Source organism: Schistocerca gregaria, chromosome 7 (assembly GCF_023897955.1).
Source record: "Schistocerca gregaria isolate iqSchGreg1 chromosome 7, iqSchGreg1.2, whole genome shotgun sequence".
Taxonomy (NCBI): domain Eukaryota; kingdom Metazoa; phylum Arthropoda; class Insecta; order Orthoptera; family Acrididae; genus Schistocerca; species Schistocerca gregaria.
The window spans coordinates 101,255,019-101,282,563 of NC_064926.1; the positions used below are offsets into that span (position 1 = coordinate 101,255,019).

The following is a 27,545-nucleotide window of genomic DNA, read 5'->3' on the forward strand; positions in this document are numbered from 1 at the left end:
GGCTGTGTGTTATCACCATCGCTTTTTAATCTTTATACCCGCAATATGTCCAACACTAGCACTAAAAAGATACAATCTGCTGAAGACTTACCACTACATTATCAAGCAAGAAAGCTGTAAGAGTGTGAAGGATCTTTGACCACAAATTTACACATTTTGGGCTACTATTCCAAGTCTCAATCGATCTAAAATGGATGTGAACAATGTTTATCACCTTAATAAACATTGCAAATTAAATGTCTCCAAAAATGTCCTCCTGGATCATAACCTATGCCCAAAATACTTTGGGGTCATTTTAGACTGGTCTCTTACCTCTAGGAACCATTTAGAAAATGTAGCAAAAAAAGTGAACACAAGAAGTGACATTGTCAGAAAATTGGCTAGTTCAGGATGGGGTGCAAATGTAGATACACTTTGTATTGCTACATTGGCGTTGATTTACTCCACGGCAGAATAGTGTGCTCAGAATGAAAAAGCAGTCCACATGCACACATACTTGACATCAAATTGCATCCAGCAATGACAATAATCAGTGGTGCTATCAAATCTATGTCATTTCCATGGCTTCCTGTATTATGTAATATTGCACCTCCATCAATTAGATGAAAAGCATCAGCAATAAGAGAGTTCCAAAGGTGTTTCACTGACCAGAATTCACTTCTATATAAACAGTTACTGAATACACATTGAATTGAATTTTATTTGATCCTGTAAGATTACATTGTGTACAGTAAATGTACATGTAATATAGGACATGTCAAAGTATTAACATTCATTACCACTTATTTTTCTACACCTTTAGCTCATATTTTTACATCATTGATAATGAATAACAATATACACAAATTTAATGGCATAAGTATTCTGCAACACTGTAAAGCTCTTTTTCAGTGAGATAGTCTTTAAGTTTCTTTGGAAAGTCATTGTCAAGTACACTATCTTGCAGGTTTTAGGCAGACTTCTTAGTAGTCTGATACCGTAGTACTGGGGTCCTTTTTCTAACATTACCAGTTGGTGGGATATGCTCCGTACTCCATTCTTCCTTCTTGGATAGTGGGTGTGTACACTAGCATTTGTAATCCAGTCCTCACTACCTTATGTGATGTACATTATTGTTTTGTATATAAACAACAATGAAAAAGTTAAGATACTTAACTTCTTGAAACAGTTTCTGCACATTTCAGAGGTCTTTTTTTTAAAATGGTCCTAATTGCTTTTTTTTCTTTTTTGTAATGTGAACACTCGTTTTGTCTCTTGTTTGTTTAAGTTTCCCCACACAGTCACTTCATCCTGTAAGTATGGTTCGAAAAGTCGATGATACACTGTACACAGAAGGTCCTTGTCTGAATACTGTGATAGCTGCATCATTAACATTATGACAGACCTCAGTTTCTTACAGACATTATTAATATTTTTTTTTTCCATTTCAGTTCATTATCCACAAGCATACTTAAGAATCTAGCAGATTCTACTTCTTCCAGCCTTGTTCCATCAACCTCTAAGTCCGTTGTCTACAGCCTTCTCCTTGTTTTTAAACATTGCATACATAATCTTTTTTAGATTTATAGCAAGTTCATTTTCCAACAGCCATTGAGCTGACATTTGCAGATATGTATGCTCTTCTCTCAAGCTGTTCCACATTTTGGTCACTATTTAGTGTTGTCATGTCATCAGTATACAGTATTTTCTTTTCTTCCTCCTCAACAGCTATATCATTAACAAACACATTAAATAACAATGGCCCCATTACCGAACCCTGCGCCACTCCATATCTGATGGGTTTGGTTTCTGGTTGGTATGAGTTTCCTAATGATACATACTGCTTGTGGTTGCACAAGTATGATTTTATCCCTTCACCTTGTTGCCCTCGAATGCCATAGTTGCCTAATTTTTGTATCAGCATTTCATGGTCAATTGTGTCAAATGCTTTGAGAGATCCAGAAACATTGCAGAGACAATCTTTTTCTCATCTAAGGGCTGTAAAATGTATTCTGTTAGACTGGCAACTGCTCATTCTGTAGATTTACCTTTTCTGAAACCGTGTTGTGAGGGTATGAGAATGTTCTGTTTGTACAAATAATTAACTAATCTGATATCCATAAGCATTTCTATGATTTTCGAGAAACCTGATATCAGTGAAACTTGTCTGTAGTTGTTGGGGCAACCTTATACCCTTTCTTGTACACTGGCACCACCTTCGTTATCTTCAGTTTTTCTGGAAAAATTGCATCTCTGAAACTGGTCTGTAGTTGTTGGGGGCAACCTTATACCCTTTCTTGTACACTGGCACCACCTTCGTTATCTTCAGTTTTTCTGGAAAAATTGCATCTCTGACAGAACAGTCTGCTATGTTCAGCAGTGGTGTTATTAATCTGCTCACTTACCGCTTTATTACATGATTTGATATTTCATCATCACCAGCTGATTTCTTGGACTTCTGTTTCTGTATAGTTTTCCGCACGTCATCTTCCGTGACGGGTCTTAAGAAAATAGTACTGCATTATCTTTTTGGTACTTTAATACCCTTCTGTTGTTGACTATTTCTTTCCAATTTAAGTTCTCTACTACACTGATACAGTTATTATTCAGTACATTTGCTATTTCCATACCATCTGTGATCACTGTGTTGTCTGTTTTAATTGACCTAATACCTTCTTCTTTGTTTGACCTACCTTCTTCCTTTATTTCAGCATTGATTCCATTCCAAGCTGCCTTTGCATTGTTTTTTGAGTTCTGGTGGTGCCAATTGCTCTTGCTTTGGCTTCTCTTGTTGTTTTTCTATACTTCTTTTTTCACATTTCATAGTTTTCAGCTTCGTCCATCAGCCTCAGATCCTGAAGCTTCCTTCGTTGTTCTGGTATTTCACTGGTAATCCACTGTGTTTGATCTTGCTGCCTTTCTTGTCTCTTTACTTTGGGAAATGCTACATTAAAATGGTACGTAATTGTTGAAATAAATGCATCATATTTTTCATTTACACTCTGGGCCTGTAGGGTTTCATTCCAGGTTTCCTTACTTAACATTGTTCTAAAGATGTTGATATTTTGTTCATTGATGATCATAAATCCTTTGGTTGTTTGTTTTGGTTCTGATACTGTGTCATTACTTCTAAAAAAGCTGACTAGTTGTCCATGATGATCAGATACTTCTGTATGAACTACATGTGACTCATAGTTACACATATTAGTAATTATGTTGTCAATAACTGTCTCACTTTGTGAAGCCACTCTTGTTGGTGCAGTTAGTGTTACTTTCATGTTATGCTGTATTAACAATTCTTCAAAATCCTGTCTTATTTTTGTGTCTTTTCCCATGTTAATGTTGAAGTCTCCACATATAATAAGATTTCTCTTCATATTCATTCTCAATAAGATAGCATTTTTTTTCACGAAGATGCTAATATTGCCACATGGTGATCTGTACACACAAAACACTCTAAAATCCTCTGTCACTATACCAGTAACTTCAAAGTTTTTTTCTCTAGCTATGGGCAATGTTGCAGCTTCACTGTTTACATTCTTTAGTAGAGTACATGTTTTAATATATATACAAATGCCACCACCCTTATATTTAGATCTGCAGAAATATGTAGCTAGTTTGCAGTCATTTACTGCAACATTACGTATTTTACTTTCAGTTAGTCCATGTTCACTGATGCATAATATTTCTGGTCTTACTTCACTCAGGAGTACTTCTGCTTCTAATTTTTTGTTCCCAAAGTATTGAATATTTTGATGAAGTACTTTTATGTAATTTTTCTTTTGTTGGTTTACGTGTTTTGAGGTGTATTCTGAGGCAAATTCTTTAGTATCGTCTTTTTTTGTATGGTGCTTATATTTTTCTTTTCCAGCTAGAGTGTATGATTTTTCACTCCCTTTAGGCCACACTAGTTTCCCTTGCTTCTAATGATTATGCAGACATCTGCAAACATTCTGTTGAATGTTACAGACCCCAGTCTATTTAAATGCAAGCCATCCTTCGCTACTGAGTTTTCAAATAGGAATTTGTTTGGGTCTATGAAAATAGCCCCAAGAGGATCACATTGTTCTTTAAGAGCACAGTTTATTTTGGCGATATATTTTTCACTCACTGACCTTCTGTTTATGATTCCGCTAAGTATCAGCTGAAATCCTGCATACATATTTCTTGCAGAACGAATCATGTTTCTTGTTTCGTTTGCCATTTCTTCCTCACTGCTGCTCCTTAATGAATTAGTTTTAACATGTATAAACACCCCTTTATAATTATGTCTGGTTTCAGAATCTGGTTCTGTACTATCTTGTCTTGCATTTACCATATTTTTAAAATGTTTACAGAGTTGTTGCGTTCTAATTCCAGGTCCTACATCGATCTTGCAATTGGGGACAGTGACATTCTTCAGAAGGGAATCGCCAATTATTAAAAAGTCATTTTCCTCTTGTTGCGTATCTGTCACCTTGTTTTTCCTTTTGCTGTATGTCACCACCTTCCATTTATATTTATCTTCCGGTTTTTGCTAGCAGATTCAAATCTAGAGAACCATCCTGGTCAATGTAAGATGTGCCTCTTGTGTATGATGTTTGTCAAGAATGAAAAAGAGGTTTGGCAGAAGTTTTCTCCAACTAATTCTCATCCTATAACTGACCCTAACACACATATGAATGGATTTGGTCTTCCCAGGAAACTACAGACACCCCTGAATTGATTCCATGCAGGGCACGGAAGATGTGAGGCCTGTTTGTATGAATGAGGGTTCAAAGATGCCCTGGTGTGGTGACTGTGGTGATACTGTGCAAACTATATGGCACCTGATTGAAGAGAGTATACCACGAAAATTTCCTCGTGGACCCTGCGAACTGCATAGTTTTAAAACATAGACATACAGTTAAAATATTTTCTCTGGAGTATTTGTCTGCTTGTATGTATTATGTATATTTTTGTCTATTTTTAACCTTACACATGACGTTCCTAAGTGAGACATAAGCCATACAAATAAGTAAATACCCCTATCAAAGGCAGGGTAACCTGTGAAGTCATCCACGTGGACTACCAACTTAGCTGCAACTGCAGGCACCATTGTATGTGAACATGGCCACTAACAAACTGTCTGTCCACAGAAATTGTCACTGCCAAACTGGCCAAGAGACAGCTGGATCAACCAGTAGCCGAGCAAGCCACTCCACATGCTCTGTTGACTTTAGTGGATGATTTGCTTCCTGTGTCATCTGCATTCCACCCACTAATACCAACATTTACAAACTGCGCAGCTGGGACCTCTCCCTAACAACGAGTGCTTTGTTCCCATAAGCTCCCTGGCCTCAGTCTTTGCTATTCCCTGTCTCTACTTGCCTCTATCCCCCCCTCCCTGCTCCCTCTCTAACCATACACATACCTGCTCTCTCCTGAGGCCACCTGCACACTCCTTTCCACTTCTCTGTTTCTTTACTTTCCCCTTTTCTTTTCATGCTCAGCCTCCCAAATCTGCAATTAGCAGCCCACCAATCTGCCCCCTGACATCCCTGTACAAATCCACTGGCAGCAGTATAGCATCTTCTCCCCTCTTTATCCTGCTACCCTTCTCCCTCTCCAAACCTCTTCTTATAGCCCTACTACACACTCCAGCTGAGATCGCTGCTTATTGCAGTCGGAACATAGTGGCTGGAGATGACAGTGGCCACATGTGTCAGTTGTGTATGTGTGATTAAATGTGTGTTCGCATGTGTTTTCTACATCTGGAGAAGGATCTTGTGTGATACCTAATAATAAGTAACAGTCTTCTTTTAGTGTGGGTAGCTGCCTGTCAATGCCTCCTCTATAAGTAGCAATCTATTGTATCTATACTGTGAAAAGTCACACAGGCATAATAGAAAGACTATCACAAATATAGCTTTCAACCACTAAGGACTTCTTCAAAATTAGGCGATCACACTTGTCATCTAATTTTGAAGGCCTTACTGGCTGAAAGCTATATTTGTGACAGTCTTTTTTTTGTGCCTATCACAACTCGAAATCTCCACTATATAGTAAATAGCAATTTTCCTTTCCACAATATTGTTACATTCCATCCTGGATTTTCCATTGTTTAATCTATTGTATATTATATGCTCGTTATTAAATTCCAAATTTTACATTGTGTGAATACGAAACTGGCAGTAAAGTGTTGCTTGCAGGGAACAGAAAGGTTAAGTGTGATAATTTTGCTGGAACCTCCACTCATTTTCTCAATCTAGCACTGGCTGCTAGCTTTTAATACACATATAATTGACTACTTCTGACTGAAGGCTCTTTGTTCATCATCATCTACATTTTGGTAATGGAAAGTCCTGGGTGGAAAAGAACTAATGGCTGGAACAAAGGTTAAGGCATTAAATTGTCAACAGACACATAAATAAGACAGAGAATGAAGGTCTAATCTCTTAGGTTACCATGCTGCTTCATGTTTCTCTTCAATTTCTTCTACACAATTTATGTCTTGACACCTGTGCTGGAATCTTCTTCAGGATCTTCTGCTGTTCCTAGTTAGCTGAAAATCGTGGGACACTAGTCTTTCACAGCATTCACTTACCTGGGAACATCAGAAACTCCTGAAGAGGGTCTCAGTAAAGGGGCTGAAACATTGATTGTTTACAAGGAACTGAGGGGAATTAGATATGTGAAATTAGGAGTCATGTTTTCCTTGTTTATGTGGCAGATGTAAAGGGGTATAACAAGATATCAGACTGATTATATTATGGTATAATGATTCAGGAGTCAAGTTAAGGACTACAAAGGTCTGCTGATGTTGAAACTGATAGTGATTAGGAGTCATCTAAGAGGGAGGCATAGGATAGGTGGCCACACATGGCAGATAAAGAGCATGTATATCTGCTGAGGAGAAAGTCAAAGCAGTAGTTTGGCAGCTTCTGCATACAGACTCTCAACCTGGCTAGTGTAAAATGTGCCGGCTGCCAAATGGATGCCATGATGGTGTTCTGCGTACGGACTCTCAACCGGGCTAGTGAAATAGGTGCCAGCTGCCACATGGATGCCACAATGGTGGCATACAACGGCTGCTAGGCAAGACACCTGGGAGGACCAAGATATTTTCCTATCAAGCAGGAGTCTCAGGAATTTCATAGTCTCAACAAATGGAAGAGCAATTGGCCCAAGATGTAAAGATGATGGGAGAAACCAATCGTGCTGCCAGAAATACATACAAACGTTTTTGTCAGCAGAAACACGATAGCCACTGTCAATGCTCCACGAGTAAAGACAATTAAGACATTGCTGAAGATGCCGGTCAATGAGACAGGTCCGTGAAGAATGGCCGTGGATGGCAAAATCGTCAACAAAAAGGGAGCTGGAGATGCACGGCAGGAGACAGGCCATTATAGGGTTAATGGTGAAAAGAGGATGACGCTCAGGATGGAACCCTGAGGCACACAGTTTTCCTGGATAAAGGTGTCTGACAAGGCAGAACCTACAGGTACCTCCAAAACGCGGTCTTTTAAAAATTCCTCAAGGAAATGGGTTACGCGACCATGGAAGCCCCACGTGTAGAGTGCGGAGGAAAAATCTGTGATGAAATAATGGAGCTGTTTTGTGAATGAATAAAGAGAATTATCATAAGTGATATCAAACAGGTCGAATATTTCTCTATAATAGTAGTTTCTACTGAGGACATTTCACATACTGATCAATTATCTTTCCTACTAAAATATGTAACTAGAGTGGTGAGCCTGTTGGATGTTTCCTTCTATTTTTACCAAACCTAGGACACAAGTCTGAAAACTTAGCTGAGGCTGTGCTGAAAGTCCCGGTCTACAAATTCCAATCATATTACTGACTGTAGAGACGAGTCATACGACAATGCAAAAAACTTGTCAGGAACCTACACTGGTTTGAAAGCATGCATTCAAGAATGAAGTCCGAAAGCACATTTGTTCCTTGTGCAGCACATTCTTTGTATTTAGTCAGCCCTAGTGCTACAATTTCTGAAGAAGAGAAATTTGTTAACATCGAGTATAGATTTAAGTGGCAGGAAGACGTTTCTGAAAGTATTTGTATGGAGAGTAGCCATGTATGGAAGTGAAACATGGACGATCAAAAAGAGAATAGAAGCTTTCAAAATGTGGTGCTACAGAAGAATGCTGAAGATTAGGTGGGTAGATCACATAACTAATGAGGAGGTATTGAATAGAATTGGGGAGAAGAGGAGTTTGTGACACAACTTGACAAGAAGAAGGAACCGGTAGGTAGGACATGTTCTGAGGCATAAAGGGATCAGCAATTTAGCATTGGATGGCAGCGTGGAGGTTAAAAATCGTATAGGGAGACCAAGAGATGAATACACTAAGCAGATTCAGAAGGATGTAGGTTGCAGTAAGCACTGGGAGATGAAGAAGCTTGCACAGGATAGAGTAGCATGGAGAGCTGCATCAAACCAGTCTCAGGACTGAAGACGACAACAACGACGACAACAACAACAACAACAACAACAACAACAACATTCTCCATGACTTTCCCTGTGTTGCCATGCATCATATTTTCATTGCTCTCCATAAAGGATGCACAGTTTAACAGCAACCACCCCCAAATTGTAGCTAATTTTCCTGAATAGCAGGCCTATCACCTTTGGTTTAGTCCTTACTGCTGTCTGCCATGATCACACTTATTACTATATTGTTAAGTTTTCCTTGTTAGTTACATTACTTATTTAGGAGGAAAATACAATACTTTCAGTTTGTTTTTACACAATTTCCAATTATCTCCAACACTTAGTTTTCATTTTAAAAGGATCTTATTTAACAGGAGAATTTATTTTCAGTTTCATTTTTCCTACCACTAAAACTGACAAAATCAAGAAATAAGAGTATTAATGTTTGTTGTGACTTCTGAAAATGTCTCTGACCGATGTGTTTAAACAAATGTGAAGTGACACAGTTTCAATTCCTTAATTTGTTCTTTTACTGTTTTATAAGAAAAGTTAAATCTTATTTTACAACAGAAACATTACTACGATTAAATGTAGATTTATCTTAGATAAATTTAAAGTTCTTACACGGTCCCACCTTGGACGTCCCACTATCTTGTATGGTGTTTCACCAAGCCTTACTACTTTTGCTTCTCTCAGCCATTTTTCCCTATGGTACAATGTGTGGACACATTCCCTAGCATAAACAGGGTGACCACGAACGAACCCAAGTGTTGGTGCATCTGGAGGATATATGGCTTGGAACCTGAGCAGATCTTTCTGCAGAACATAGAGGGGATGATTTTTGTACCTGTAACAAAGAAAAACAACAATTCTTGCTAACAATGAGACTATCTGTTACATTTTCTACCCACATATATTCCTAACCAAGCATGCAGAGAGAGAGAGAGAGAGAGAGAGAGAGAGAGAGAGAGAGAGAGAGAGAGATTAGCAGCAACTCCTGAAGAACGCTTAAGAGATAATAAGAGTAGTAAGAGGCATGCAGGAAAAAAAGGGGGGGGAGGCACACCAAGACTCCAGTTGTTCATGTACATGAAATGTAAGTAACTCTTTACAACTCAAAACTAGTGCTATTTTAACAGTGTTATACAACAAAAATAAAATTTTGCAATGTCAACTGGCAGAAATAAATGTCCACTGGAATACTATGCCTGGTGTGCCAAATGTTTTATATAAATTGAAACTTCAGCCCATAGGTTACATGGTCATAGTAAAATACCATTGTAGATATGTAGGACAAGGAAACTATTGGTGTGGCAGTACTTAATGCCACAAGGGTAGTAAATGTACGATTTTAGAAATTGGTAGAAATTAATAACCAAAAATAATGGAGATAGGAAAGAGGAAAACACTGATGGCATTTTCATTTTGTAGTAAATGTATGTGACATCTACATTATAACACAGTTCTGAAACAAGTTTAGAAAATCCGTAAATGAGAGACAATGGCAAATGTGTGATCTTGGGAATATTACCCTCATAACTTAAGAGAAAAAAGTGGAAAAGACACTTCTCACTTTCAGGTAGACACCATGAAGGAAAAAAATACTTTAAAATTATGGGTCAAATTCTGTGAACACAAAGCTATGATATGAAAATCTTGTGCACCACACCTAATGGCCGAAGGTGGATTACTGAACATCTCTAAAGGTATCCTCAAAGCGGAAAAATACATTTCTATGACCACTAGTCACCACCGAAGAATTAAGTTTACTGTTGCAATGGAAGGATTACTCTTAGTCTTCTTTTCCTATGCTTGTCAGTTTTTAAAAACTGAACAGTTGATAGTGACAGCACTGCCTCTATCTTCCTAGTACAAAAGGATAGTTTTCAGAATGTGTTGTAGAATGCTGCAGGCACAAGCAAGAGGTGACGCAATAAATGTTAACCCTTAACCAGATTCGTGTACTGACCCAGGTGGGTCATTCAATACTGACTGGGCGCCATGTCATCCTCTTACAGTGGCTTCATTCAGATGCAGTACTGGGATGTGTGGTGTCATGACACCACTCTCTTGGCTCTTGTCAACTTCCTTGACACTGGTGTCACTACTCCTCACTCAACTAGCTCCAGAATTTGCATCATGAGGATGATTCATTCCGTTCCAGTCCCTCCACAAAGGAAAAATCAACCAGGCCCTGCACATGGCAATCAAACAGGCTGGATACTCAGCTACAGGGTGGACAACTAGTAAGTACTTCATACATTAAAGATCTATGTTGTGAGGAATGCAACTGCAAATCTAAATGAAAGTTTTTGCATAACAAACTAACGAGAGAAACAATGAAGCAAAATTGCTTTCTGCACCACCATTAGTAGTTTCTTTTATGGGAAAACAGAGACATCTGATGAAGCACATTTTCATGTTTCTGGCTGTATAAACAAACAAAACATGCAATAATGGTCACCAGTGCACTCTAAGGAACTGCATGAAAAGGCCCTGCAACCTCCTAAGGTGACAGTTTGTTGTGAGATGGTGCTTTCAGAATTTTAGGCCTGTACTTATTTGGAAATGACAATGAACAAACAGTCACCATTTATTCAGAACATTAGGTGACTATGTTGGAAGGCTTTGTTGAACATAAGTTACAACAGCTTGGCCCCGAAACCAATGTTTCCAACAGGATTGAGCAACAATCCACACTGGGCAAAACAGTATGGCTGTAGTTCATAAAATGTTTGTAACTCTTATCTCTCGTTTCGGCAAAATCATTTGGCCAGCTCAGGTGTACTATACTTTGCTATGGAGGTTGCTGAAAGACTGTGTGTTCCACAGGAATATCATGAGTAACCAAGAACACAAGCAAGTCACTGGTGACAAAGTTTCAGCCACTGACATGTATGACAACTTTAAGGAACATTTGCAGCAATGCACTTACGCAAACAGTCGGCATCTTCCTTATGTACCTTTCAAAAAATAACTTTGTATTGGTGGTAAATAAATTGTATACTTGTTCACATTTATACAAACTTTTATTAATTTTCTTTTGCTTCCATGTATAACATAGGACTTGGTGAGAAATATCTGTTTGCTCCACATCACCCTACACTTACACCAACATAATTAAGTGGGAGGCATCTTCTTTCAAGTTTTTAGAAAGAAGCACTGACACGTAACATGATAAGGTAACATTGTTTTCACACAAATAATAATAAATTAATCTACCCCAGTAACGAAAGATAACAGTTAAACAATATTATTCTACATGGGCATGACAACCAACCAGCTGTCTGTCCGCACCAATGGCCACTGACAAACTCTCATCAAGAAACAGCTGAACCATCCCTTTGTCATCTTGGTCCTTTCCACCAACACCAGTATTTCTTAATTGTGCACATGGGGAACTCCCTGCAATACATCCAACGTTCCCTTAACCCTCCTGGCCTCCACCTTTGTTAGTCATTGTCCTTACCCATCTAACCCCTTCCCTTTCCCCAGTCTAGCACTACACAGCCGTCTACTCCACCAACACACCCAATGTCGTTTTGCTTCTCTCCTGCCCACCCCCCCCTCCCCCAGCTGCCTTCCATCTAACTTCCTGACTGCACCTAGCTGTCCTACCTTCTCTCCACCTCAGACCTGTATGCTTCCACAAGCAGCACTTCACTGTCCTGCATTCCTACACTGCTATCCATCCTCCTCCCTGCCCAGTCTCCTCCTTACACCCACCACTCGATTGACTCTGCTATCATATGCTGCTGCTTGCACTCTGGCCTCAGAAGTCAGAGACTGCAGTCGTGTGTGTGTGTGTGTGTGTGTGTGTGTGTGTGTGTGTGTGTGTGTTACATTTGCTTGATTTTGTGTGTGTTGGTGGGTGTGTGTGTTGGTGGGTGGGTGGGTGGGGGGGCATAAAAATTGTTGAGGGAAACAAAGGCTCGAATACAATAAGCAGTTTCAAATGGCGGTGGATTTCAGTAGTTACATAGAAATACCAAGGCTCTCACACGATAGACTAGTTTGAAGAGCTTAATTAAACCAGACCTTTGACTAAAGAAGAAGAAGAAGAAGAAGAAGAAGAAGAAGAAGAAGAAGAAGATGATGATGATGATAATGATGATGACAACCCATTTTCATCAGTCGTCACTATTATGTCGATAAACAGTATATTTTCTTGTGAGTTATAGGAAATGGGAAGAGTATGGAAAATTCTGTCCACCTCATCCCTTCCACTAAGTCTCTTCTGACTGGGCTTCTGGGTGACTTTTCTTAGCACTCCCCATTTCCTAGACTTCACCAACATTACCTTCACTTCTCTTCCTTGTCCTTCAAACGTTCTGCCAGAAGGAGGAGTCACTGGTTCTATAAGCTTGCAAATTTAAATATCTTTATGTGTGTGTTCTCCTGTCTGCTCGGTGAATGGATTTTTTGATCTATCCAGTTACATTATATTTTCAAAAACTGATTATTTTTGTTGAGAATACATTTTCTGGGACAGCAGATACACACATCCTTTCAATTCAATTTCTACAATTTTCCAAACAATAGAGAATATAAATATTGATGTTCAATGTCAGTGATCCATATAGTTTAACAGGACCCAAACTCCTGTAATACTAGCAGCTCATATTTGCCAAGCACTGATAACTTATGGCCTTTGCTCTCATGAGTAACCATGAAGGATTTTGAATCATCATTCCTGCTGAGATACATCACACTTTTAATATACACGGTGGACTACTTCAATCCATAACGCCGAATGGTTCGGAATACAGCAAATGCTTTATCTAAAAGTTTTAGGTGACAAAGGGGCCCGAACATTGCTTCTGATGGCTCTGACCTTGAATGTGATTTTGAAGGTGATCTGGAAGTTAGGGCCCTTTTTGAAAATGAGAAACATAATATTTGATTTAAGACTTAAAAAGAGCAGCAAGTTTTACGTGTATAATGATACACTATTCCAGGTCATGGCAAGGTTCAATGAAGGTCGAATAAGCAAATGTGTTTTGGTTGTAGTAGGGAATAGAGAGAGAGATACAGCAAAACACAAGGTTAGATACAAATTGGAAGTGGCATCCTGAGGGATGACATGCAAGGGGATCCACTCAATGGCTTATAAATCAATGATCTACATTTTATAATGTTTGTCTTGTCTTGCAAATGTCAAAATAAACATTTATACATTGTTGTATATTTATTTTTCACAATAAATATGTTAATTAAAACTTAAAAGTTCAAATCTCTTTTCGGTCTTTCCAAATCCATCAGATATAGGGGGTTTCCATGAAACAAAACTCAGTCTTCGATGATTAGCTTTAAGAATATGGTTATTAGTAATTGTATGTGGCCCCTTATGCCCTTCCAATTTGTATGTAAGATTGTATTTTGCCAACAGATGTGAGTTGGGCCACTATGGCAAGCATATTGTGTGCAGACATTCAAATGGTGCACCCGCAACTTCCAGTCACTTGGTATGCCATGCGTGCGCACCACTACTCCATCAACAGCTGGTAGGGATAGTGTCCTTATAAGATCATGCATGGGCCTCCAGGCCCTGATGTTTATGTGTTCGGTAAGTGTACACTGCTTGCATTATGTTCTTGTTGATCTCACTCCATGAATCTCACCACTTACATTGTATTTTTGTTTATGTTACTCCACAATCCAATACGTTTATATTTCTTTTATGGCCATGCGTTTCCTTGTGTCCTTGTTAGAACACAAGTGGCAATGACCAAGGGTTGAAATTTTCACATTTTTTTTTAATTCTGTAGTTTTTCTGTGGTTCAGAGCTTCAATGGAGGCTTTAATCATGTTCCTTATGCAATAACAGCAGGCACATACGGCTGAATTGGAATGATTGTTGGCTACATTGACCAATGCTCCGCCAGTGGTCATTCGCCCACCCGTTCCCACACTATGACGAATCCGCAAAAGAGTGAGACACTTGCAAGAACCAGTTTCATCCACAAATTGTACGGTTCCAAGTGATTGACATGGAGATATGTAAAGCACTTTTCTTATTATGGATACCCCTTGTATATATCACTTAATGAGCCTCTTACCTCCTTTGCAAGAACCAGAGTCGCCTTTTTTTTTTTTTTTTTTGACGGTACGTGTTATTTTCTATTGTTCTATCACCACAGGCGGAAGAATGTGATAATTGCCATGTGTGGAATTCTACCAATGCCGCAAACAGCTGCAGCAACTGTACTGGGTTCGGGGGTCTCAGCTGCACGGCCTCAGTCACGAGTGTAGCTTTGTCATGGTTAAGTCTTAGGAATCTTTATGTGGACACCATGGTCAGAGGCACAATCATTCATCCAGCCCCAGAGAAAGAGGTGCATCACCATTTCCTTCAGCTTGAGGACCCTATGTTGGAAGAGGTTTTGAATATCGCGCAGTCATTCTAGGTCTCTCACAACGTGGGACACCAATTACAGGGTTAGAGTGATACCACCATTGTTGACAGTGTGCAGCCACGGTGCACAGAGCCTAGTGCGCTGAGGGACAAGGTGGCAGCTGGAGAACTAACAAACCAACAAACTGGGCTTTTTCTTTATTAATTGTCATTAGCCTACATTTGTTGAAATATACAGTTTTGATATTACATTTGATAGTGAATCTAAATTGGGAAACTATGTACATTCAGATTACATCACATGAGGATAAAGCGTTATTCTCTACATTATAATTCCTTCACATCATAGTTACTCTCTACTATATTCCAATTCCTTAACATCGTAGTTACTCTCACTCTCTACTACATTCCAATTCCTTTACATCATAGATACACTTATCAGCTAACAATTTGTGCAGCTGCTTCTTGAAGGCATCACCTTGTAGGTCTTTCCGTGATGGTGGTAACTTGTTATATAATTTTAATCCTGTTTGTTTAAAGCTACTTTGGACCTTAGATAGCCTAGTAAAGTCTACATCAAGATTGTTTTATATCTGGTATCATGTGAATGAACATCTGTTCTGGAAGGTAAGGTATGTAATTTTTTTATTTTATTTAATTATTATTATTATTATTATTTTTTTTTTTTTTTTTTTTTATGGAAAGAAGACACGTTTTTGTACACAGAGAAGCTAATGTTAAGATGTTAAGTTCCTTAAAGTGCTTTCGACATGATTCTTGGCTTTTAATACCTGTAATTGCTTTCTTCTGCCACATGAACACTGTCGGAGCACCAGATGAGTTGCCCCATAATTTTATTCCGTACTGTAAATGAGATTCAAAGAAGGCATAATAAGAAGATAAAAGTTGTTTTCTGCTAAGTAATGTTTTTAGTTTCCTTAACAAAAAGACAAGACTACTCTAGATAGTCTGGTATACAACAATTCCATGGGTGTGTTCCATTTTAATTTCGGGTGCAGGTGGATTCCTAGAAGTCTTACAGAGTCATACTCATTTAATTTATCCTGTAGATTGTGCAATAAGAAATACGTAGTTTCAGTCTTGCTACTGTTGAGTATCAGCTTGTTACTGTGGAGCCATATGGCAGACTTCTCAAGCATTACTTTTGTTTAGTTTCTTCACTTCCTCCAATTTGTTATCTGAGGTAATCAGGGTTATGTCGTCAGGATATATTATTGACCTGTGAAGCATGAAAGTAGGCAAGTCATTCATGTACACTAGGAAGAGAAAAGGTCCAAGCACTGAGCCTTGTGGCACGCCTCTTACAACTGGTAGGGCTGATGTGGACAAACAGGTCATCAACAGCAAGGATAGCGAGTGTCATTTCCTTCACGCCCCTCGTTTCGTACAGTAGATGTACTGTCCCAAGCAGTAAGACTCTTACCATCAATGAAAAAAAAAACAGGTCACATAGCAGCGATGTATCAATCTGTTCTTGTCCTAGTACAATTATGGGATCCACATCTGTGTCCTACACTGCAATAGGTGGACATGGATGTTGGTACAATTATGAGATCCACATTTCTGTCCCACACTGCAACACTGCTCAGTCCCAGCTTCCCATGGTCTTAGACCTCTTGTTCAACCAGAAGGGACAGCTTTGTTTTTACCCAGACACAGACAGAGTTCTCTCTCCAAAACAATACAAGAATGGGACCTCTTCCCAGGTTGCTGCCACACTGGGCAACAATGTCATTGGGAATAGTGCAGAACCACAATTCATTACTAAACACAACGTGATGCCATTCATCCACGCTTCCCAGTCAAGGCACCTCGACAAATGCAACTGTCAGTGTCATGGTGTTAATGGCATCTTACAAATGAAATGGCAATACCCTAGTCCGTCTGCTACTAACCTCCGACTAATGGTATGGGATGGCACAGAACATTGCAAAGAGTCAATTTCTTGTTCACTGACAGCAGGTACAGATGTGCACGGGTTACAAGTGTTCAGTGCCCAATATGGTGGTCCTCCCTTGTTATGGTTAGACGTGATTTATCAGGAACTGGATGGAACATGATTGCCCTCACATTCCCATGCAGTCTTTCACTGGGGCACATGTCACATCTGAATGCCCCACAAATCTGGATACAGAAGAAATTTGACCAGCAGGCCAAATGGAGATCCACAATGAGATCTCTTTCAGATCCTACATGTGTTGATAGCATGGTCTCATAAAACTATGCAGGATCAACATTTGACTGCTATTCACACCCATTATACAGAGCGTTTCAGAAGTGATGATCAATATTCAGGGATAAGACAGGTATGATTATCTGAAACAAAAAAGTCAAGTAAACCTAGCCTCTAAAACGTATGCCTTAAGAGCTATGAGCAATTATGATCTTCAATATTTTGAAACACATCTCTTCCACTGCAAGCTCTTTGCTCCGAATATTTTGGAAATTGGTAGTTATAGACCAACATAGGATAAGAAGTCATGTAAATGTGCGCTCTAAAATGCATTCCTTAAGAGCTATGAGCACCTGTTCATCTTTGCTACTCTAAAACACAATTCTTCTAATCAACATGTGGCCATAACTTTCAAGGTATACATTTTAGAGCACATGTCTACTGGACTTTTTTTGTCTATATTAACACTTCCCAAAATATGGAAAGCAAAGAGCTTGCAGTAGACGAGATTTGTTTCACGGTATTGAAGATAAAGAATTGCTCATAGTTCTCCCAGGGAGGAGGGCAATGAGCTCTGACACCATGTTTAATCACATCCCAGATGTTTTGTTCATGTTCAGATCTGGGGAGTTTGGGGGACAGCACATCAATTGGAACTAATCAGTGTTCCTCAACCCACTCTGTCACACTCCTGAATTTGTGAAAGGATGCATTATCTTCTTGAAAAATGCCACTGCCATCAGGAAACATGATCATCGTGAAAGAGTGTGTGTGGTTTGCAACCAGTGTACAATACTCCTTGGCCATCATGGTGTCTTGCAAGAGTTCCACTGGACATATGGTTGCGCTTGTGAGTATTCCCCACCTGCTGCTAACTTGTCTCCACCCTGCTGTAAAGGTGCCAAGGAGCCCTTCCCTTGGATGGCAAAGGATTTGCACACTCCCACTGGCATGATGAAAAAGGTATCAGGATTCATCAGACCATGCAATGCTCCGCCACAGTGCCAACGGCCAGTGCTTATGATCATGTGTCCATTGCAGACGTAGCTGCCGACGTCGCGATGCTAACATTGGCATAAGCATGGGTCGTTGGCTACAGATGCCCATTGTTAGGAGTGTTCAGTGCACAGCGTGTTCAGACACACTTGTACTCTGCCCAGCATTAAAATTTGATGTTAGTTCCACCACAGGTCACTGCCTGTCCTGTTTTACCAGTCTGCCCATCCTAGGGCATCTAATGCCTGTAATGAGGGTAGCTGCCCAACCACATGGCATCTGGACATGTTTTCACCTTGGTTTAGCTACATGTTGAAGACATTCACCACAGCAGTTCTTGAACATCTGACAAGTCATGCAGTTTACGAAATGCTTGTGTCAAGCCTCTGGGACAACACAATCTGTACTCAATCAAACTCAGATAGATTGTACACCTCCCCCATTATACACACAGACAGCATGTTCAGTGATACTACATGCACTGTGCGAGAGTCTGACCAGCAGTCATTCCTTGCCAGATGATGCTGCTATCACCTGGAGAGGTTTATATTGATAGTACATCGTTGGTCATATGTAATGGTTGATCAGTATATGTAGATGTAGAAAACTGGAACAGAAGAGAATTGAAGTGTTTGAGATGTGATGCTACAGAAGAACGTAGAAAATTCGGTTGACTGTTAAGATAAGAATAGTAGCTTCTCCATAGAATTGATGAAGAAAGGAATGTATGGAAAACATGGACAATAATAAGGGAATGGATAATTGTACATGTGTTAAGACATCACGGAATAACCTCTGTGGTACCAGAGAAAGTTGTACAGTGTAAAAACTGCAGAGGAACAGGAGATTGTAATACATCCAACAAATAAATGAGGATGTAGGGTGCTAATGTTACTCTGAGATCAACAGGTTGGCACAGGAGAGGAATTCATAGTGGGCTGCATCAAACCAGGCAGAAGATATCTCCATAAAATCTGTTGAAACACATGATTAGAGAATTAGGCCTTCTTTGTCAGACCTACAGTTACACTGAACATTCAAGGTGGGCTAAGTTAATGCCTGAACCGGAAAAAGTTTCAAACGAATTGTCACATTTTAATAATTAGCTCTTCTACAAATAGTGGCCAAAAAGAATTAGGTGAGCCACAACTTTCATTAATAACCTGGTCTCTCACTAAAAGTAATCAAATGGCAATATGAAGTAAGTTAGAGCAAGATCAGTGCTAACCAGAGGATATAAGAACACATTGAAAAAGCTAGTGAACCTATGTTTCATGCTGGTGAGCTAGTAATGGCCGAAAATTATCTCAGAAGTTCAAAATTCAATGAAGAAACTGGGAAGTTTTTTCTTCTATTTGGGAGACTTCCAATTATAATTGGCAGGATCCCGTATCCCAAAGCATTATTACTGAAAGCTCCTTTACAGTCACTGATGGATTACACAGTGCTGATCATGTGGCGCAGTTTTGTAACCCTAGTAAATGTAACACAAATGATATTAGCCAGCACATTCTTTTTTTTATTTTCGTAGGTCCTGTACTGATTAATAGCATGCAGGGTGGTTCACGAATAGTTGACACATTTAATATTGCCACAACACTTATTTATGAAATCAAAATTTTCAAGTTTTACACACAGGTAGTATGGTCCATAGAAATGCATTTCACTTCATCACATGTTCAATATGTGCTCCATTGCAGCAGACAGCTTTACGAAGACAAGTGCACATATTCCTTACCACTTTGCATGGCACAAGTCTTCATTATCTCATTGCACAGTTGCACTATACTGGTACGCATTTCCATAATATTCTGTGCTCCCAAAAGGAACAGTTTCTCTTTCAAATACCGCCTCCCACTCTCCCCCTCCCCCCCCCAAAAAAAAGTCTTGGGTTTAAATACAGACTTGGAGGCGAAAAGGATCTCCAATGGTGGCATTGTGTGTGTCAATGGGACATCACATGATTCAGTATGGCATTAACTGTATGAGGTGTTGTGCTATCTTGTGTAAACCACTGTGTGTTCATCAGAAGATTCGTGGTAAGAAAATGTAGTACAATGTCGTTTTTCAACAATATCTTGTATCTATCAGCATTGACTGTTTCATTGAAAAACACTGGTCTGATTACACCATGACTGGCTAGAGTTTCTCACACTGTCACTTTTGCCCATGCATTGTTTTTCATGAACATGAATACTTTGCAGTTTTTCTCTATCGCAGCATCAAACATTTTGCTTGTTTAATGTTGCACTGAGGTGGAACCATGTGTTGAACATTGTTCTACCTTTTCCTTTTGCCCATAATGAATACTCTACATTTTTCTGTTTTGTTCTGTTGAGTCAGCTTCTGTAACACAGTCATTTCGTAAGGGAAGAGCATGAGATCACTTTGTAAAAATCTTTGTATAGAACGACAAGATATCCCCATATTCCTTGGTGCTTGCCAGGCCAACTTGCTTGGAGTTCTTTGGATGGCGATCCTAGCACTGCTATGTTTTTTGGAGAACAAACAGTCTGTGTCTGAGGCAGCTTCCTTCCAACAAACTGCCTTCTCCTTCAAATTTTTTCATTAATCGGAGAATTGGGTTCCTTGACGAAGCCCAACGCATGTAGAATATTGACCTAAATCATATTTGCATTGGTGTGACTTTTTCAATTGGGCATAAAGGAGAACTGCCTTCACATGCTGCGGAACAGATAAACATCCACACTTGGCCATGGCAAAACGCTAACTGCGAAACAAGAGACTGGCGATATTGCGGCATCAGGACCTCTACTTATACTTCCATGAAATAAAAAACATTGGAGCAAAATTTGAATGAAATAAAATTACCGTGCAATTTTTATCCAGTGTTAAAATGTATCAGCTACTCATGTGCCACCCTGTAGTAATAATATTTTTTGCTAAGAAAGGTATTATTAATCTAGAGGTGGAGTGACCTTATTTAAAACATAGAATTTACAGATACGTACTATTTTTGAATATTAGGCCATCATCTAGTGCCAGATGTCTAACAAAGCATGCATAGCATACTCTTCAGCCCACGAATATCATTTAAACCTCAATTGAATTCAAACTGCACAGACACCAGACATGTACAATAGCAAGGGTTGGAACCACTCTTCTGGGCTGCAGTAAGAAAGACCCAAATCACCGGTTCTGTAAGATCGATGACATCTCTACTCAAGGCTCTTGGAGCCAAGCCACGCTTGCAATATAGAGGGAGTGGGGGTGATTTATCTACCTGGGAGGGCTGTCATCTTTCATTTCTTCGGTTGCAACTATTCAGTCTATCTTCTCTTTTCTTTTTCTTGCCACTCTAAGCAAACACTATTTTCCCATTAGGTATAACATTCTTCATCTGCTATGTTTGCCATTTTCTGAAAATCTTGAAAAGGGGGGATGCACATTAAAGTAAGTTTTTGTAAGGAGTATGCAATAAATTTTAATTCTGCGGGCTGCCAATTAATGTTTATGAAATGACGAACCAGCAAAATGGCTTATACTGCCATACAGAAATGGAAGAAAAATAACAAAGTTATATGATGTTTCACACAGTTAAAATTCTTATTTATCTACAAAATCTATGCCAGATGCCACTACATAATACTAAATAATGTAGATGCATACACAACTATTTAGGGCCATGTGCATCCTGGCTGAGGTGGCCATGTAGAGGGGCAGGGGGGTAGTGATTGACCAGTGTTTTACTGTGCACAGAAGCAGTTTCTTGTGACAGTATTATTTAGATACTATGGTGCCCAAAATGGAGTGAGATAATGTACTGGCTACTGAAGCAAGTTTTCATTTCATTATTACCTGGGTTCTATTCTACGTAATTTGCATGAAAGAGTGTACTGAAAGCTGAAGCACGTTCACCTGTCAATATTACTCATGTACTACCATATGAAGAGCTGCTGGGAGAAGGCACTCTTGGACTTGTGATATATCGCACACTTCATGTGATATTGTATAATGAATCTTATGGACCTTGCAAACAACACTGATTCAATGGGAATGTTTATAGCACCGGATTGCACTAGAATGGCTAGTATCGCAATATAAACCTCAGTTGCTTACCAACAGCTGTTGCCCTCCAGTAGTATACATGCATACTTACTGCTGTTTAATGTATGGAAATTCACAGAATTGTTTAGGCATGCCACCTGTGGGGCTAAACAGGCATGCAAAGGAATTACTGCTATGCACTTCACACTGTAATGCACAATCACGTGAAAACATGTACACAAAGATTCGCTAAGATAAAGTTTACTTGTGATCCAACAAAAGTACTGCAATATGAAACAAATCAAATATCACTGTGAGGACCCTAAGATCAAAGAATACTTGATCAAAATAAAACCATTTCTATTTTTGGTTCAGATCAACCAACCAAGCAACACTTACCAAACTGGCTGTAGAATCAGTCTAATGCCAGAATGACCAAAAGTTTTGCTTCTCTCCCCTCCTGGTGCCCCCATGAAGAAAGTGCCCCTACACATTATCCAGTTGAAGCTAGTGGCCTACTGGCACCCCAAATGCATTAGAGGAGACTGCTGTTGGAATTCCCCCATAAGAAAAAAATTCAAAATAATCAACCACACATCTCTACAAAGAAAGACGAATGGCTTACTGGTAACTGAAAGGCAAAGTACCACACTACTGTGAAGTCCTTCAGCCAAAAAATTCCAAACACTAATGACAAGTCACCCACGCAAATGAGGGGAGCTTGCCTTAAAGTAGCCAGTGCCCTCAGGTGTTCAGCCTCAGAAAATTCGAAATGCAACTGACTAGGTGCCCTTGCCAAAGACCAGAGCTTGCCTGTCAGCAACGGCCAGCCTGAGTAAGCTGTCACCAGCTCTTGTGGCCCTGTCCCCAGAAAATTTCAATTGTATGATGTAACTGATTTTATATTAGCAAAAATCAAAATTGCCCCTACAAGGAATTCACCTAACTACTAGAACACAAGGAGGATATGAAAGGTGTTAATTACTTTGTCTGTGTGATCTGTTCCTTTACGCTGGTGAGGCAGCTGAGGTGGATATGTAGTGTAGCTAATTGACAGGATGTAGCAGTAATTTAATATATTTGTTAATGAATTCATGTGAATATAAATGATTTTACTTGTGTAACGGTGTATATTTCATAATGTTTTTGTTTTTCTGCAAGATGCAAACAGCAGAATCCTCATTGCAATGCCCAAAGGTGCTGAGGTGGCCACAGCTACAGCTTATGCGACAGCTCATGTATGCAAGAAGATCTTACAGTTCACTTTTGTTGACCTCTGACTTAATTGAGAATGAGAATAATACACAGTAGCTAAAAAAGTGAAAATAAAATATGTACCTGTACTGTAACATATAGGGTGACAATTATTTGACTATATGGAACAAAAGTAAATTAGTAACAAACTACAGCCACACACTTTATTCAACACGAAATGTCACTCCAGATATTCCGATTTAGCTTATGGCATGTTCGATATGCCTGCCATCATTGGTGATGACGTGGCGCCAACAAATAGCAAAATTCTGCACGATCCACTGAAGCTTCGGAACATCAATGTTGTCAATGACCTCCAGAACAGCTGTTTTCAGCTCAGCAATGATTTTGGGGTTATTGTTGTACACCTTCTCTTTAATATAGCCTCACAAAAAGGAGTCGCATGTGTTCAGATCCGGAGAATAGAGCCAGAATGTAGTTCCCAAAGTGCTCCTCCACGACATCAAAGACTCTCCTGCTTTGATGGAGTCAAGCTCCATCTTGCATGAACCAAATCTTGTTGAAATCAGGATCACCTTGGATAATGGGGATGAAATCATCTTCCAAAACCTTCACATACTGTTTGGTAGTCACTGTGCCATCAAACAATATTGCACTAATCATTCCATGACCGGACACACACCACAGAGTCACCTATTGATGGTGAAGAGATTTCTTGATCATGAAATGTCGATTCTCAGTCCCCCAAATGCACCGATTTTGCTTACTGGCGAACCCATCCAAATGAAAGTGGGCTTCTTCGCTAAACCAAACTATGCTTGTGCATACTAATTCCCATCATTCCCCGTGGCCAACTGTGCAGTTTGAATGTCCTAACACAAACAGTTCAGAAATTATGACAATTTTATTTCTTATAGTTCAATAATTATCACCCTGTATCATGTTGTGATGTTCACTTATGTTTGAATCTTCACAAAGACTGTACAAAACTGAAATGACATTCCACTGTATGTAATATCTGAATTGATGATACAAATAAATTATATTGTGTGTGTCTGTGTGTTTTTGCTTGTCGTTTATGAGAGCTCAGCAGTGAAGTTATAAGGGCAGTTCTGAGACTTGGTAGGAACAAATGTGGTTAAAAATGATGAAAAAGTCACAAAACAAGGAGGAGGAAGTAGTCCATAAGTATACTGCCTCTTACCCAAGTTCACTAACGGTCAGCTGCACAATCACACTATCTCAGATACTTCAAGGTGATGTAAGGGCCATGAAATAATCTAAAACTGACAATTGAAACACAATAACACAAGAGAGCTAAAATGACTACAGAGGGAATTTTGATATTGCAGTGCCTGTGTTGTTGAGAAGAATGATATAATGTTCCTGTGAATATGGACATACAAGCATCCCTGAAGGAACATTGCATCGTACTTCAAAACAAGACAGGTACTACAATATTGTATTTATCCGCCAACACTGAGCAAGCAACTTTCGCTCCTGCATAGGAATATATGTAATGAACATATGAGTGCAGGTAATAGACACATGGTTGACAACATGTCGAAGTATGGGTCTGGCTGTGAGGTGTGCACAGATATCCTAAACGCAGCTGATGGTTGTCCATATTTGCAACTTCAAATAAATTTTGTGTATTTAATAACCACTGTAGTCACCGCAGTGCCTGTTGCATCGAACTTCTGAAAACAGGCATCGCAATATTATATTTTCCTGAGCAATTATTTTAGCTTTCCTCTTAAGTTACTCTGTTTTAATTGGCATTTTATGTCATTTCACTGCTTTCACTTTATCTTGAAGGATCTGAGACAATGTGACTGAGCAGGTGACCATTCGTGAGGTTGGCTTAGTGTGTGTGTAGTTACACAGGACTTCCTCCTACTTGTTTTGTGACTTTTTCAGCCTTTTTAACCACATCTGTTTCAACCAATTTTCATGACAGCACTAACAACCTCACTACTGGGTGCCCATAAACTGCAAGCAAACACACACACACACACACACACACACACACACACACACACACACACAAACAAACTTATCTGTAGCTAATTTAAAACTTGTCTTTGCAGCTCACTCCTCCAATCTCTTCACTGTAAGTTGTAGCTGGCAAGTCACTGATACAGTGCTAGAGGAGGAACAAAAAACTGTAAAACTGTCCACAAGTAAGAAGCATTAACATTATACTACCTATGGCTAGACAAAGATGGTAATGCTTGAAACGCTACCACGGGGAACGCCATACTACTGTTCAAAACTTCATCACCAACTTGATCCTTGATAAGAAGGACCGAATGAAGATGGGGAGGTAACCAAGAAAGACCACAGGTGGAGTTGTCCAAGAATCTTGCACTTCTAGGTAGCGTCATATACCTTATTCCTGTAATAAATATCTCAATAAATATCCTAATGCAATGCTAGCTACATAAGAAAGCCTGCACAGAAGTCACCTCTAGCAGGGTTAGATGGTAGGCAGATGATTGACATTACCTGAATCTACACTGGCTGTGGCTAATGAGTTGCCTGGTCTCTTACGTAGAGGCCAGATTATGGTTGACCGTCCGCTCCAAGGTCTTTCCCACACAACTTGTTAAGGTGGTACTCTGGTAACTAGTGGGACACATTTGGTGCTTCCTGGTTTGAGCAGAGGTCTCAAAATTTCCTCCCTCCAGAAGCTGGAAATGTGTCCAGTCTGCCATATCAAATTAAAACATTCAAGGAGGATTTCCCTTGATGCCATCTGCAAGAGCTGCAGGATGCTGTACTGGATTCGGTTCCACAAGGAGAAAGGGCAGTTGTAAGACTCAGCACTGTTGGACCTTAAGTCCAGATCACCAATCTCCACAGTCTCACGGTAGCGGTGGAATGCTGGATCCTGAATGGCAGTGACAACAGTCATCGTAAAATGCTTTGTCATTATCTGGGCGACGTCTCCAGGCATTATTAGGAGACACTCCTACTCTCCTGCTTCAGCACCACCACTATTGATAAACAATTGCATTAACTAGAAAACCTTCTAAGAGTTTCCCATACTTTTCTAGAACAAATAGAGCAGTTGATAAAGAGTCCAGGAACACATGTCATGACCTTTTATTGCTGTCTTTGATTGTGCGTGTCAATCTTTGCCCATTATGACTTGAAAGGCTGCGAGCTTGCAGAGCATATGCCTAGCCCAGGTTGCTGAGTGGCATACATCAGTCCAGCAAGGTACAGGCTTCCTTCTAAGATGACCAACGGAATTCGGCAGCTTGGTGAATCACACGTGTGATGTGGTTCCCTCATTCCTGGATGGTGCCTGGGTGCTTGAACACAGCCAGCTGGCTGAACAGTGTCCAATTATTTCTGTTGATCATCCATTACAGTAGCTTCCTTTGAAGGATTGCTCCATCTGGTAAGTTAATCCAGAGTGGAAAGTGATCACTATAAATTATAGTACATCAAGAATAATGCCAGTCAATGATTTTCACCTTGCACAAATGAAATAATTTTACCTTCTGAAAGAAAGTAACTGAATATTTCAGATGCTAAAAGAATACTGGAAAGGAAAGAAAAATATAATTATTTATGGACTGCTCAACAAGCAAAATTAATATTTTTGCAGAAATGCTATAAAATTTATTCTTCAGAAAGGAAAGAAAACAGCAAATGAATCATCTCCATAACACACATGAAAATTATATAATCTGCTGTAACTTAACTACAAGTAAAACAAACCTGCAAATAAAAAGCAAATATTCCTATTTTCTACAATAAATTGGAGGATTAATGCAGAAAGTGGAAGAATATCGTACTGAGCAAATCTTTGGGCCCTTATTGTAATGCTCCATGTTTTAACAGCAAATGCTGCTGCTAAGTCCACTCCTCTTATGATTTTCTTTCCCTTCCTTTTTCCCAGGTGAGACAATTGCTGATGCAATAGCTAACAACACACCAAAAATATGGGGGCTTGGATAATCTGTAAGTGGTTGGATGTGTGGTCCCACATTCTATGATTACATTGCAAATATGTTACTGCCTTGATAACTGAACAAGAAAACCAATGGTCTATGACATTTTTCATTGAAAGTCATGTATCTCATATGACTTTACACTTGCCTCAATTCTGTTTGGCGAATGTTATGAGGCAACACACGTTTCTGTATTGAAACCAGCATCGAATTATTCACGATCCTTTACAACTATGTTGAGCTACCTGCCAATAACTGATTCATGTAAGTGTAAAAGACTGATACACATAAAAATCTCGCATGTCAAAGACTGGTGCTACTGACAAGCCCAACAATATAATCTTGTTCATTTTAAACAGTACAAATAATTTAAGATTAATAGTAACTCACGGTGATCAGCAAAATTCTAAGGGAGCT

At 39.4% G+C, this 27,545-nt stretch overlaps 1 protein-coding gene across 3 annotated transcripts in view; it reads right to left on the minus strand.

Moving 5' to 3' along the window:
- The window catches only part of LOC126282224 (DNA repair protein complementing XP-C cells homolog), a 289,038-nt gene that overhangs the window by 202,634 nt on the left and 58,859 nt on the right, over window positions 1-27,545 (minus strand). For all 3 annotated transcript variants that reach the window (XM_049981786.1, XM_049981788.1, XM_049981787.1), the window contains exon 3: window positions 9,020-9,242. In XM_049981786.1, the coding sequence (XP_049837743.1) occupies window positions 9,020-9,242 (223 nt within the window). The remainder of the gene's footprint in view (window positions 1-9,019; window positions 9,243-27,545) is intronic.